Below are 14,866 nucleotides of genomic sequence, written 5' to 3'. Positions count from 1 at the left end.
ACAGTTAGCTTAGCGTTATATATTTAATAATATACAATTCAGTGTAAACATATCCAAGATTTAACAAAATTTACAGTACTTTAGTGGTTATGTTCTGCACTGTGCATGGCCGACAAACCCCTTACATTAATATGGCTTCAATTTTAAAAATAAACATTATAAAAGAGCTGATTATTCCAACACTACTTTCTAATAGTTATCAATTATACTTCCACATTTAACATGTATATTAGTAAAATGGAATCACACTTGAAACTAGATATGATCTTACCACAGTACATGTCGACCTGAGTCTTAAAACCCAGTCATTTATAGCTACTCAATATCACCGTATTAGCGGACAGACCCCCATCGCTACAAAGGTGTAATCCTTTTTCTTTACGAGAATGAGCTTTCTGTGAAGCGTTGAACATATTTTGAGACTTTATGTAATGTACCTCATAGAAACAACACTCACAACCTCTGAGATTAAGCTTGAATTTGAAGAAGTATGAGGAATCATTTTACAATATCTCATAATAAGATATATTTTAAATAAAATATTTATAATAAAATATAAATAAAATATTTTATAACAAAGTCCCACCTAACACTGTCTTTCCCTGTTTCTGGACATGCAAAAGTAAAGGTTTTACAGACAGCCAAGCAGGAAAAACCAAGACCAACAGACAAGACTGCACAGATGGAAGAATATAAAAGGAGGTGTTATGTTTTGGCAAAAGGGTTAGCTTAGCCGACACAGAGGGTATGTAGACCAGGGGTCCATGCACTGGGTGGGTCAGGGGGGACGGGGGGAAGGGGGTGGGGACAGGGGGGTGGGTGGACGATGATGGATGCCTGATGGGGGGATCACAAACCTGGGACATACAGTACGGCTGTGCCCTCATCCATGGCAAACATGTTGGAGCCTGTGCAGACGTAGACTCCCGCATCCTCTGGCTGAACGTTCTGGATGGTGAGAATTCCGTTGAAGTCCATGGCCCGGTGGGGCAACTTTCTGTTGCCTTGACGGGTCCAGACAAGGGTATAAGCAGGCGACTGGAAGGGGGGGGGTGGTTGGGGGAAGACCCAAATAAAATGTGATCAAACCAAGCGTGGAAAGGCAACTGTTCAAACAAAATGAGTCCAGTGGGTAACCAACCTGTTACACGTCCAGTGAATCTGGAAACAAGGTAAAAATATTCTACCGTTTTAAATTTGAATTCAACCAATTCAACCGTTTTCAAGAGCATAAATGTTGTCATACAACATCATGGGAGTGAATTTCAAGCCATTTCCTGGATTGACCCCAACATTTGTGTTCTCCATTTAGATCAGGGATGTCATATCCAAGTACTGAAAGAGTGCATTGACTTCAGGTGCTTGACATGTTTCAGCATTAAGGTCAGGGCTATTCTACGCTGTTCTTGGAAATCTACAGTCCTGTAGGTTTTCACTCCAACCCTAGCAAAGCACACCTCATTCAACAACTAGAGATCTCATTGAGCTGCTAATTAGTGGAATCAGATGAGCCAAATTAGGGGTGAAATGAAAGCAGACAGGATGGTAGATCTCCAGGAGCAGAGTTGGGCAGCCCTGGTGTAGTTGCCCAAGTCATTATGACTGGCTAGATAGTGCACATACCTTGTTTCTAGGGCTTATTAAATGGGCTGCTAATTTAAAATAAACCTGCAGACAGTGCAGGACTTGAATGTGACAGCCCAATGTAGATGGATCAGCAAGGCGTATAAGGAACTTTGGGTCAATTATCATGAATTTTATTCTCAGACTGCCGTCTGGTGTTGGAACTCTGGGCATGTTACTCAGCATTCGGACATACCTGTCTGTTTAAAACTGATATTTAAGTATTGTGTTTAAGAAATTTTAGCTGGCACAGGTAACAATGTATGCTTCTCATCTACTTTCAGTAATCCAGTCGTTTTTCTGGTGAATATGAAGCATGAAGCAGCACGTGACCATTAAACCCAGTGACCACTGAACACAGGCCCTCTGAGACCGTACCTTGCTCTTAGCGGTGCAGATGAAGCTGACCGCAGATCCGACAGTCACGCTCTGTGCTTTGGGCTCCTCGACGGTGACCTCAATGGGCTTAGAAACCGCTGGTGAAAAGCACAGAACAGGAGCTCAGTATATTTTATCCTCGATGTATAAAAAGGCTGGGTTATGTAAGCTATGCCTTGAGAAAATGACAGACGCTTCAAACGCCCACCACTGACTGATATGATGTTTATTTATGTTTACAGCTTTTCGGTCACACTTCAAAATAAGCACTGTAATGAAATTTTCACACATCATGTTTAACGCCTTCATGTGCTGCATTAACATCTTCATAAATGCAAGCAATTATGAAGGCTGACACAGTGTGTTATGAAAAATTCTATTCTCAAATGTGACATGACACAAGATGTCAACTGCCATAAAGGCAACCCTCTAACTAAAATTCCTGCAAGTGATTTATGTTAGGCTGTGGTAATGAAGACATGATATACGCTTCATGGAGGTTTTAGAAATATAATATACTGTGTAAAATGCAAGCCATTATTCATTCTTGTACATTTTTTACAATTAATCATTCAATGGAAATGACAGAGGTCTTCAGTGGGAACCCTCACCTTGAGTCTTTATATTAATGGTTTCTGCATATTATACGCATTTTCTTACATAAATGACAGAAAAGATCTCTCTGATCTTTGAAATTCCTACAGTAAGGCCTGGACTATTTCTTTTTTAATAATTCCTAATCTATTTACAGAGAGCTCCATAATGTTTTGGAGAAAAACATACTTTTTCTTGATTTGGCTCTGTACTCCACAATTTTATATTTGCAATCAAACTATTTTATTAAAAGGTATTTTAATACATTTTGGTTTCACCATATAGAAGCAACAGCATTTTTTATACTTAGCCCCCATAAATATTTCACCGTATATATAATTTGCTATAAAAAAATGTTCAGCTTTGCGTGAATATCATAAGGAGGCATATTTTGTATTAATTATTGCATTTTGACAGATATGTAAGGTCAAGTGTCAACTGACGGAATTGTCTTACCTTTATTTTGAATAGCCATTCTTCAGTCTATCATTTGTAATTACCCAGTTATGAAGACCTAAGAAGCAGTGTCTTTTGTGTTCAATGATCACCTTTTTTTAAAATCAGTGGATTATGTCGATTCTTCCCAGTACAACCATTTTAACATTGATCTGGGCTCAATAGAAATCTTTTTATTTGATCAATCATACAATCATTTGGGATTGTCATGCTTTGAATCTATCATGCCATTCATTTTTTAAAAGAGCAGCTTTCCACTGTAAATTTGTTCAGCTAAAGTTTTGTAGACATGGAGATGTCAATCTTACCTATATTTTCAGAAATCATTCGAGAATACCGATTATAGCAACCTGGAACGCAAGACAATTGTGTTCTTTTCATCACTCAACACTGCTCCTCTCTCTCCATAACTTTCTCCCCCTGAGAGGCAGTGGAGCCAACTGTATGTAAATCAGACTGGATGAATGGCAAATGAACAAACATTCAGCGTTTAAGAAGCACATTACCGCCTCAGTACATCTGACAATACACCACGTCATTGGCTCAAATGCACGGAAGCCTTTACTTACTGGTGACGACGATCTCGGCGCGGCTGGTGTTGGTGCTGCGCAGGTCTCGGCAGGTGCAGATGTAGACACCGGCGTCGCTGGGCTCGATGGAGGGGAAATACAATTCCTCACCTGCAAGAGGAGGAGTGGACAGAGTCAGAACTTACTGGATGCAAAGTCAGGTTATGTAACTGGCCTTGGTTGCAGGTTCGATTCCCACTATGTAAAAATGAGAAAGTTGTGCAAGTTGCTCTGGAAAAGGGCATCTGCTAAAAGCCTGCAATATGATGTAATGTAGCAGTTTGGGAGTTGGACTCATTACCAGAAAGTTGTAGGTGTGGTTAACATCAGGGTAAAACCTGCCTTGCTAAGTTGGTTCACTTTTGTGTACGCATTTTATTGTATTTTCACCAAACCCTGGCTGTAACTTCCCAAAAGTCACGCCCACATCCAAGCCATGCTGGGAGGGGCCAGAGATGTGTGTGTAGGGCTACAATGGGGTGGGAGGGGCCGTGTACCTTGTCTGCGTCTGTCAGCGTGGCTGGACACTGGCTGCCTGTCCTCCCGGGACCAGTAGAAGTAGTGGGGTGGGGAGCCGGTCACCTGGCATCTGAGCGTCACGGGGGTGCCCTGGGACACCAGAACCCGCTCGGGGTGCACCTTCACTACCAGGGAGGCTGCGTCTGTAACGGGACAGGGCACAAACACCAGGAGAATCACACACATAGAATCGCTCGATCAGCATAAAGTTCCATCAGACTTTCAACATGGCATCATGACAGGCGATAAATGTAAAATATGCTGAAAGTGGATTATTTAGAATCACATTCATTTTCAGTAAAAGTTAGTCATGTACCTGTACAAGAATACCAAATCTGATATTTCAAGACCTGCTTCCCCCACTTGCCACCAAAATTCCCTTCATATCTGAAAACCACTTGAGAATCTCCAACTTGTCTGCACTGGGCGAATGCAGGTATGATACTCACTGGGGCGGCACCTGACCTTCCTCTGGGGGTCTCCCTCATACCCCTCAGCACAGCTGTGGGGGAGAGAAGCACAAACACGTCAAGAGGAAGCACCGAGATGACACTTCAACCATGTCCTCAAACGTCTGAGGAGGAGGAGGAGGTGGTCTTACCGTTCGCAGGTCTGGCCGGTGTAACCAGGTAGGCAGGCAGTGCACTGGTATCCTCCATTTCCTGTGCTCTCGCAGGTCGGAGAGAACCTGGAAAAACAGACACGTTCACTTCATTTCTCCCGATTTAAGGACATGTGTCCCCTCAGAGGTACGTGGTTGGCCCGTGTTGTAACACTTCAGGAGCAGGTATGGCGAAAGATCGCACGTTTGGGTCTTGGTGGACCACGATTTTTGCTTTACTCAACCTGAACTAATTCAGTAAACATCCAGCTGTAGAGATGAATGGATATGTACAAATGTAACGTGTTTTAGCTGCACAGGTTAAGGGTGTAAGCTTAGAAATAAATATGTACCATATATAATGGAAAATTAAATGGGTTCCAAAGTCTTTTCCATCATATGTTTGAGGACTAATATGGATGTGTTAAGATTAGGGGGTGTGTTGGAGTAATTCTCCACTTGTTGGGGTAATAGTGGAGGCACAGTGGGGTTGGGGTCACATGACGCTTGTTGCTCACTGATAGTCAGGGTCCATGTGCGGACAGGCGCAGGGCTGGCAGTCCTCGGGGGTCCCGGCAGTGGGGTCCCCAAAATAGCCAGAGGCACACTGCTCACACAGCCCCCCCATGGTGTTGTGGAGGCAGTTCTGGAGGCAAGGAGATGAGAGCGAGGTTAACCCCAGTTAACCCCATTTGGCTGGGCACAGAAGTGGAAGATGGTTGGGTGAGTTCAGAAACCACCACGGTCTCCGTCTGCTCATCAGGAGACCGCACTGCTGAATTAATAACCTGTTTGATTAAATAAGGACATTATCTTTAGCGGAATCAGTCAGTTAAAGTCTTGAATGGGTAAACCCCCCAAAACCTTTATAGTCATTATTACTATAAAGACCGCCTTCAAATTTGACTGGTGGTCTCTACTCCTGAACTTAATGAGTGGTACAGTGCCAAAAGAGGAGCTCTGCCGCCACAGGCAGGCAGGATTCGGACGGGGCGCCTACCGTGCAGACGCCAGTCTCGGGATGGCAGGAATCCGAGTGACCGTTGCACTCACACAGCTCACAGTGGCCCAGGTACAGACCCCCTCCAGTGCGGCTGTACCCTGGGGCGCAGTCCTACCAACACAGCACAGGGGTCAGAGGTCACATGATGCAGACGTGTGTGGACTACGTACGACAGTATTAAAAACTAAAAACTATATATAGATTAAATAGATTTTATGCTGCTTTTATATAATAAATAAATATTTTGATTTATTAATAAATGTTGATATTCCCAACAATGGTGAATAATTGACACTGAAGAAGATGGCCATCGCATGCTATAGAAGCGGCAGTGTTTTGATTCTGATTGATTTAGGACCAGAGGTGTAAAATCCAGGTTCAGAAAGTCCTCATCAGTACTTTGTTCCAATCACCTGAATTTGCAAATGAGCACAAATCTTCAGCCAGGAAGTAGAACTAATTAGTGAATTCAGCTGGCTGAGTTCACGGATGGAAGAAACGCATGGCGGGACTTTCACTTTCTGACCCCTGTGGACTTTCCACCTCCGTTTCGCCTGGCCTGCGGCGGAGGGGAACGCGGCGGAGTGCGGGCATCACCTGGCAGGACAAGCCCTGGTACCCAGGAGGGCAGCGGCACTGCTCGACCTCCAGGGCCTGGGCCAGGCCACTGTAGTTGGGCACGGCCACCTCCATGCGGATGTCGGAGATGCTAGCCGAGAGCATATCCGTGTAGTAGGAGGCGCGGATCAGCACGTCGTCCAGATCGGCCAACACCATCATCAGGTGCTCCCTGGTGGCCGGCATCCCGTCCGGGCGACGCCAGTTTTTCTGCATCGCGGAGGAGAGAGAAGCACTGCCATTTAAGCCACAACTGACCTTTCAAAATGAGGAGATTTACAGATACTCTCTAACAGACTCTCTAACAGATACTATTTTTTTTACATCCATTGTCTATCGCAGTACCCCACCTGGGAATTAAACCTGCAAACTCTGAGTTGCAAGACCAGTTTCCAACCTCTTGTGCTATTTTGACCCCCTAATACCACATCACCATGGACACACTGTGAAGGGACATCTAAACAAGGAGCCACGTTTGAGGTCTGGGCACATGGGTAGACCATTTCTATAATGATTAAAACAGCAACTCCTAATACTTACTCCATACTACAGTATTGCGTATATGACACCAGAAACAGTAAACACACAGACAGTAAAAATGTAAAAAAAATCAATTAGAAGAGTTAGAGTTAAGCCTGAGAGACAAAAATGCATGCTAGCAAAAACTAATAGCTCAAAAGGGATCATTTGGAGGGTCTTGCCCAAATCTAAACAGGGTACACTCACCTCTTTGAAAACCACTTCAAACTGACGAGACTCTCGTGTACCCTGACTCCTGTGCCATGTCTGGCGAGAAACTAGGGTGATGTCGTTACCCTGAAAGACAAAAAAAAAGAAAAAAAAACAGGATTACGGAACCCAACGAAAACATTCTTGAGAACTGTCACTGGATTACTGCATGCCACTGTGGAATTTGACATTTGGGAAAGCTAAGTACTGCACACCCCAAACCATACTCACGATCAGCTGGACATCGGCGTCTTCGATGGGCGTTCCCCTCTGGCCTGCCACGTAGGCGACAGTATATTTCAGAGTACCGCCATAGGAGCCCACCTACAAGACAGAAGAGGGCGGAGTCACAATAAGGCACAACCCCGAGCCAATCAAATTGTCCTCGCAAGACCTATGGAGAACAAAGCCAGAGGGGCCGTGGGAAATGTTTAAGTTGAATGATCCTCTCAAGGGAACTCAATGGTTAAAGCATTTGAAGCCTGGATGAGACTTTTTCAGCAGAACTAGTTTGAAAGGCATTTGGGCTAAATCCAAATGATACGAGGACCTCGACTTGCCTGGGCTCAGCAACATTCCTGCTTTTTGGCTGTGAAATATGATTAAGAGGTAAACATTTAATTCTTACACCAACACCTGCACAAATTCTACAGACCTGCCAACCTTAGGAAAATATTTTGAGTACCACAATAGTCAGCGTAACGCTTAGTTAACATGCTTTCGCACCACTTCGCTCTGCACGCACACACGCACACACAAGCCTTTCTTCATAATTCTAGTTTTGGACGTTTTGAGGGGCAGAGGCACGGCCATTGCTCCTGATATTTTGTGAGGAACTTCTGGGGGGCATGGACTCGCTTCTTTTTAGTAGGTCTGCTGCTCTCTCTCTCCTTGTTAGTATCCTCGTAATCTGACGTCATGATTATTTTCTAACTGCAAGGCTGGTCGGGTGACTGGCTGCAATAATAGGAATTATTTGCTACGTTAGCAGTCTATAGTCAAACACCTTTGCAATGGTCACTTTATTCCAACAGAGCGTGTGCAATTCAAAGTTTGAACACGGAGTCTCCGTAGCGTTTTAGTTACTGCAGCTAAATTACTCCATCAGTTATTCGCACGTCTCCTAACGAGGCTAAATCGTATGCGAGCTACTACTACGGCTAACTATATACACAAATTTATCTCATTACGATATACCCCTTGAAATGCATCATCTCGTAAAGTTACCGAACATGTTTTCACGTTTTATATGTTAACATTACGGTCACATTTTTGTGCTTGATTATTACTCCCCACTTCCCATTTTAGCTCAGCAATGCAGCGTTACGCCTCGGTGGATAATAAAGTACCGCTGCGTATCAGTGGATGTTGAGTGGGTCGGGGAGGGGTTACAGAACCTCAAGGTCGTAGCTTCTGCATCAATCCGAGGGATGTAGTTTAAATACCAAATAAATGTACGGTATTGTTTCGTATTATTTGATTGTTTTCCGTAATTAAATTACAATAATATCTTTTTTTTTTTGCGTAATTTCAGCTGGAATTTCGTACCTGCATATTTTGACCAAGAATTGCGTGGTTGGTACACAAAATGTGTGCAGGTTGGCAGGTCTGAATTCTATAATATAAGAATAACGAGAACATCAAAAACTTGAAATGTATCCCAAAAACTCCAAAAAGGGTTCAGGTACCCTGACAAACTGCATAAGCCTGGCTGGGACCCCACTAAGCTCCGCAGGATCACACAGGCTTAGGCCCCTGCTAAAATGCTAACTGCTAATTCTTCACCTTGATAGATGACCGGCTAAGCATAAACACATGAGGTTCTCCAACATCGGTAGGCAGCAGTGTTTGGTACCGGCCACACCCCCTGCGGTCAGTTTGGGTGGAACCGCCTTAGCGTCTCTGGGACCCAGGAGGGTCCCAGCTTGGTTCGTCCAGTTACCTTATCCCCTCTGAACTGGGGCGGGAGCTGCCAGAACAGGACATCCTCCGGGTGCAAGCTGAAACCTTTGTAGACCAAAGCGTACTGCAGCAGAGGGAAGGAGAGGTGTGAGAGAGGGAGGGAGGGAGAAGAGGAGAAACAGCAAGGCAGAGGAGCAAAGCTGAGAGGGCGATGGCAGAGAAACACGCTGCAGAAAGGGTTCACGTTTGCAAAGTGGACTGTGCCTATTTCTGTCAAGTTAAAAACAGAGGTGTCAAGCGTAGATCAAAATGCTTGATGTCTTACAGGCATCTTACAGGCATCTGAACTAAACAAGGCTGGATGTGCAATCTTCTCTTAAAACAGACAAGATCCACATGACTAACCTCAAATAAACCGCTTTACTGAATTGTCGCACCACGTGCAAAACCGAAAATAAAAACATGGCTTTAAATATAAAAGTAAAGGCCAAGATTGGATCTGGCACATACCACAGACCCAGCCTCATAGTCTGTTCACCAGACCCCTTCAACACTTGATTTATACAGCCTGTAGAACACAGCTTGAACGTAAGTGTGATCACTGCATGCATTCCTTTGGAAAATGGCCCCCAGGCCAAACCAGAAATCTGTCTTAGCTGTAGCTGTCTCCCAAGGGCTCGATCCATTGAAAATCTTTCAGATCCCGAAAATGAAGCGTTATTTACGATTCAGACAGCGATGACAAACAGTTACAGCATACTCCGAAAGAATCTGTCAAACAGCCGAGGCGTTTTAACCGCCGGGTGGCATTTTTCCCGATGCCGTGGAGGGCGGGGGTGTGTTGTTGCCAGGGACTACCTTTCCGGCGGAGCCCGGTCTGGCGCCACGCAGACTCACAACGTTCGGGGCCTGCTGAGCCTGAGGCCTGGTCTGTCAATGCCCGCAAAGGGCCAAACAGAAGCAAAAGCCCGTCAGCCACACAGCTCGTGATAGCTCAGCGTCATTAACTGCAGTGTATGAACGGAGAAAATCGACGTCGCGCGTCAGATGATATTGGGTACCTGGGGTCTCGCGTGACGGGAGGAGTAGGCGGGGGCGGCCGAGTAAGACCCTGCGGGGCGGCCGGAGGAGAAGGAGAGACCAGGTGGAGGAGGGAGAAGGGCGGAGGACGCGGAGGAAGGGATTGGATTGGGGCGGGAAGGGGAGGGCTCTTTGGAGAAGTTGGAAATGAGAGCCCAGATTTCGTCGTCAAGCTTCTGAATTTCGGCAGAGGACTGGATGAGGGAGGGGCAGAGGAGACAAACTGACTGCGGGGGGGGTCACCAAAAAAGGAGGCAACTCGGGAAGGCACACCATGCGGGACTCGACGTACGGGGGTGAGGTGCAAGGAGGCATGCTGGGTAACTTCCCTACCCAAGGCAAGGAGATACCAGAATCTACTCAGTACATTCTGGAGGATTTTGCTGAACGACATCTCAGAATGGGAATACGTGAAATGTACAGTCAACCTCGCGTGCAGGGGGTCTGTTTACTGAGGCGCTGACCTCGAACCACAAATCTGGACTGACGGAAACAACATGCTGCTCCAGATGAAAGAACACACCGCACACAATCCATTCCTCCTGAATGGCCGAGGACACGTAACTAGTTTGTTACCTTCTGAAAATGCAGAGTTCACATGCTGTGGTTACTACATGCCATCACACTTGTATTCTATATTAAATGGGTTGTTTCCCTAAGTGCAACGTGGTGTCGGGATGTTTTAGCTCATGTTTTGACTTACTATTAACAAACTGACTCGTATATAGAGACAGTTGCTAGACTGCAATAGAAACTACTTTTGCAATAAAAATATACTATGTACTAGTAAATTTGTAGGGTGTTCTCTCAGTATCTGACAGGAGTGCACATCTTTGTGTGTGTGTCTGTGTGCTCCTGGTCATGCATGAGTGTGCCAGTAAAAAAAAAAAATTCTATATTTTGCACAAGCTTGTAGATATTCAGTCATGTCAGACGATGAAAGCAACTAAATGACCTTATCATTTATTTTATTATCGGTATATGTATATCTCTACGCATTATTTTTATGAATGTTTTGTTTTTCTCTAGGCACCTCACAGCCAGATGTAGTCCATAATTGGAAACATATTTGTGTCACTTGGAAAAAAACAAAACAACCCATTAGTTGCAAACTACACATAGTGGGGGAGGCCTGCCAGCGGGCTGGAGGCCTGCCAGCGAGCAGGCAGGGCGGTGGGGACTTCCAGAGCCCGCGGATACCTTGGCGGCTCGTTTGGACCTGGAGTTTTCTTTCCCCGCGGAATCCATTAACATCCAAACGGAGTCGTCCTTCCTCAGTTGCTCCTCTGTCCAAGGGGAGTCTTTCTGGTTTCGTGAACAAAGCAAGGTCCCTGTAACCCTTAGCTACATACCAGTCTTTTTTCCTCATCAAACCGCATTTGAACGCGTAAAGAAGCTGAGGAAACGCATCGAGAAACCCGAAAGACTCGCACATGCTCAGAACAGCGAGCTGTTATTCGGCAGCACTGGGTTCCCATGCTAAGGAACCAGGCCTGACTGGTCATTCTGAAAGCACTGGTGATCTCACCTTACTCAAAAGTTTTGGTCGTGCAGGACATGTATTGCTCTGAGTGGTTTTACATTATTTTGAGTATATAATCTACAACAGTGTTTCTTAAACTATGGGTATACCACTTCACTGAGACGAGACCAGAAAGAAACAATTAATAGTAAACTGTGCTTCTCAGCTTCTCAGATTTGTTATTAGTCAGATGAAGTACATGCTTGTTCATCTGCATGTTTGTGACTGGTAGGATTGTATGTATTTGTTCAGAGATGTCTACAGCAGTTTTGCATTCCTCACGCAGTTTTTAATTTGAAATGTAATTTGACTGAAAACCTCAAATAAGCTTAAACCCAGCAACAGCAATCATAATCTGGATTGACTGCTTCTGACTGCAGGGATTTCTGACTGAGGAGTTTAGAATATTTTATGTGCACGAAAGTAAGTCTCACCCTTCAGAGTGAGAGTCAGAGAGTCAGTGAGTCAAAGTCAGAGTGATTGATATGGTCAGTGTCACAGCAGAACACAGCAGCCTGCTTTACCTTGTGCTCTCGCCTCATACGAGCATAGAAAGCTTCCCTCTAAAAGTGGACAGAAGACAGAAAATAATGTAACAGAATGTGAGATTCTGAAAGCGAATCCTTTCTCTGACAAAAAAATAAAAAAGGAAGACTGAGGCATGTGCCGCCTGACGGCCACAACCAATCCAAATCAAGCACCAATCCTGCATCCGCCTATGATATGACAGGGCTGCTCCATGATGTCTCCCCATTTGATGGGGGAAAAAAATAAAACTGTAACCACAACAGGAAATACCACAGGATGTTTTTTGCAACATATAGCATATAAAGTAAACCCTTTCTTATGAGAAGCATAGAGTTGAGAAATCAAGATTTTGTTTAGCAACGGAAGCAGAGCTTGCATTTAAGAGGGGGGAGAAGGCTTTGGGAGGAAGGAAGAAGGAGAAGAGAGGAGAAGCTAAGCTGGAACAGCGAGTCATGTGACTTATCCCATGGGTGGGCCAAACAGGGGGTGGGCCCAATGCTCAGCACTATACCTTGTCTCCTCTGAAGGCGTCAGGCAGTTGCCAGTAATGGGCTTCCTGGTCCAGGTTGCCGAAGTTGCTGAAGGAGAGCTGGGTGCCGTCGGTGGACACTTCCACGGTGAAGCCGGTGGTGATGCGGTTGGTGCGCTGCCGGTTCACAAGCGCCATGTCCTGGAAGTTCCCCGGGGAGAAAACGGAGTACACCTGCCGCAGAAAGTGGAACATGTTCACGAGTCCTTATTCAGCCAATAAACTTACAGAGTGCAATTCTGCATACCTTTCTACAGAATTTAGAATGTAGGAGGAATGCAATTTAAAAGACTTAAGAAAACATTTGATCAACCATTAATTTCACTCAATTTAAAATTCTGAAATGTATTTAAAAGTGCTCACTACTGCAACAACCATCGGAAAGTCCAGACAAGAGCATGCTTTCCACCAAAAACTGCACTTCTTATCAGACTGCAGTTTGCAAGTCAAACTCACACAGGCATGAGTCAGAGTAAGACAGCTTTGCAAGCACCCGATCAATCAGCGGTGGTCGATGATGTGCAAGGAAAACTATTATCCTGGCCGACAGAAACTCTCCCACCCCTGGGCAAAACCAGAGCTAACTGTCTCCTTGTGCCACAGTCGGCACTGGCACTGGATCTAGTACCAGACCATAGGGACCTTCCACAAACTGCAACAGGATGGCCCAATTCAACCAAAAAAGTTTTAACATTTGTTCAGGATTAAATGTATGTGTTTGCAAACCTGCAATGCATTAGAAATTACAGTATGGAAGAAATTAAACCCTTGTTTTCAAGGATCTGAATTTGACCTTACCAAGAGAAGGGCTATAACAAAAACCAGCACACACACAACTTATAACCATAAACTGCGGTTTGAGTACTGAGCCCTTTTTGTTTGCAATAATATGAGAACTCAGAACAATACAACTTTATCTATGCCCTTAGGGCAGGGATATCAGACTCAAATCCTTCAGGGCCACAGTGTTTACTGGTTTTTGGTTTTTGAGTTTCTGGTGTGTTGCACTGATTAACGTTTTGGCCGGTAAAGGAGGCAAACTGATTGGTTTTCTTAGGCCCGAAATGGCCGCTGATTGAAAGCTAAAAAACATAAACATACAGGCACTGTGGCTACTCAGAACTGGATAATTAATGCAGGGCTACAGCACACCAAATGGGAAACTGACACACAAACACTGTAAGACACACAGCACACACAGACATGGCCGTAGTTGAAGGGCAGGCACAGCACATGAAGGCAGACTTGGTCTCGGGGGGTGTTGTTTGGGAGAAAGTTCCGGGCCTCACCGTGTCTCTGTAGTAGTTGGAGCTGGTGCACTGCTGGGTGACCCCCATGCAGAAGCAGGCCAGGCAGCCGTCGTCGAGGTCGGCGCTCAGGTGGAAATGACCCGGCCTGCAGCTCCTGCAGGCAGGCCCCTCCACGTGAGCCTGCCGAAGGACAACACGGAACCGCGGGGGTCAAACAGGGCCTCGGGTCATCCTACGTGATCGTGCCTAGCCCTGCTTGAAATTCTCTTCTATTCATTCAGCCTTCACTTCCAGCGACAGAGGCCCAGGTTACCAATACAGAAAACCAAGAAAGCTCAGGCAAATATAAACCTATCAGATACTGACGTGAAGTACCCGTTGTTTTGCAAGCCGTGCGGCATGCATCTCTATGTTGGCACTTATTTGACTGTAGCTTTACGTACGTCTTGCTCCAGTGGTGGCTTTTTACCCATGTCAAATGCACCTTCTGTCAGTCATTTTGCTGGATAAAAACAGCAGAATTGTAAATTGTATCTCATCTCAGATGTTATTTAGCTGGAGTTCCAGTCTCAGCTACCTGTATTAGTTTTTCAGTTTTCCTGTATTAGTTGTTTATATTCCATGGTGACCTGCGATGAAGTGCCATAAGATGGCCGACTGCTTCTGTATACCTTGCAATGGCAGTATCCGCCGCTGCCACAACGCTCTGTACCTCTCCTGTCACAGTTGTCGCAGTTCCCTGCAAAAAAAAACGGGTCACAATGAACACTCTAAAACTCCACTGCACCCTTCAATTATTTATTGTCGTCCCCTCCATTTAGTTCAATCCCTTCGGGAATTTCATGGTTTTACAATCTGTATGGCTAATTCACAAGAAAATGGTACTTTGGTTTGATAATCACCATGGGGATGCCATGATTCTGAAGTGATGCTATGGCATACTAACAAAAACTACATAAGGTCAA

General features: G+C 45.1%; 1 protein-coding gene across 13 annotated transcripts in view; it reads right to left on the bottom strand.

Annotated features, from left to right (window-relative positions):
• The window catches only part of LOC118207312 (basement membrane-specific heparan sulfate proteoglycan core protein-like), a 140,323-nt gene that overhangs the window by 49,449 nt on the left and 76,008 nt on the right, over positions 1–14,866 (bottom strand). For 9 of the 13 annotated variants that reach the window (XM_035380772.1, XM_035380762.1, XM_035380767.1 and 6 more), the window contains 19 exons: positions 14,573–14,640; positions 13,941–14,081; positions 12,634–12,825; positions 12,119–12,157; positions 11,273–11,377; positions 10,054–10,266; positions 9,851–9,922; positions 9,033–9,116; positions 7,322–7,414; positions 7,088–7,177; positions 6,341–6,571; positions 5,741–5,854; positions 5,259–5,386; positions 4,741–4,827; positions 4,589–4,641; positions 4,118–4,282; positions 3,621–3,731; positions 2,002–2,099; positions 858–1,038 (listed from right to left, as the gene is read on the bottom strand). In XM_035380772.1, the coding sequence (XP_035236663.1) occupies positions 858–1,038; positions 2,002–2,099; positions 3,621–3,731; positions 4,118–4,282; positions 4,589–4,641; positions 4,741–4,827; positions 5,259–5,386; positions 5,741–5,854; positions 6,341–6,571; positions 7,088–7,177; positions 7,322–7,414; positions 9,033–9,116; positions 9,851–9,922; positions 10,054–10,266; positions 11,273–11,377; positions 12,119–12,157; positions 12,634–12,825; positions 13,941–14,081; positions 14,573–14,640 (2,265 nt within the window). The remainder of the gene's footprint in view (positions 1–857; positions 1,039–2,001; positions 2,100–3,620; positions 3,732–4,117; positions 4,283–4,588; positions 4,642–4,740; positions 4,828–5,258; positions 5,387–5,740; positions 5,855–6,340; positions 6,572–7,087; positions 7,178–7,321; positions 7,415–9,032; positions 9,117–9,850; positions 9,923–10,053; positions 10,267–11,272; positions 11,378–12,118; positions 12,158–12,633; positions 12,826–13,940; positions 14,082–14,572; positions 14,641–14,866) is intronic. The other 4 variants (XM_035380774.1, XM_035380775.1, XM_035380770.1 and 1 more) reach the window with 3 other exon arrangements.

This window comes from Anguilla anguilla, chromosome 11, assembly GCF_013347855.1.
Source record: "Anguilla anguilla isolate fAngAng1 chromosome 11, fAngAng1.pri, whole genome shotgun sequence".
NCBI lineage: Eukaryota > Metazoa > Chordata > Actinopteri > Anguilliformes > Anguillidae > Anguilla > Anguilla anguilla.
The sequence above is the reverse complement of the archived record's forward strand: the minus strand, read 5'-3'. Positions and strand labels throughout refer to the sequence as shown.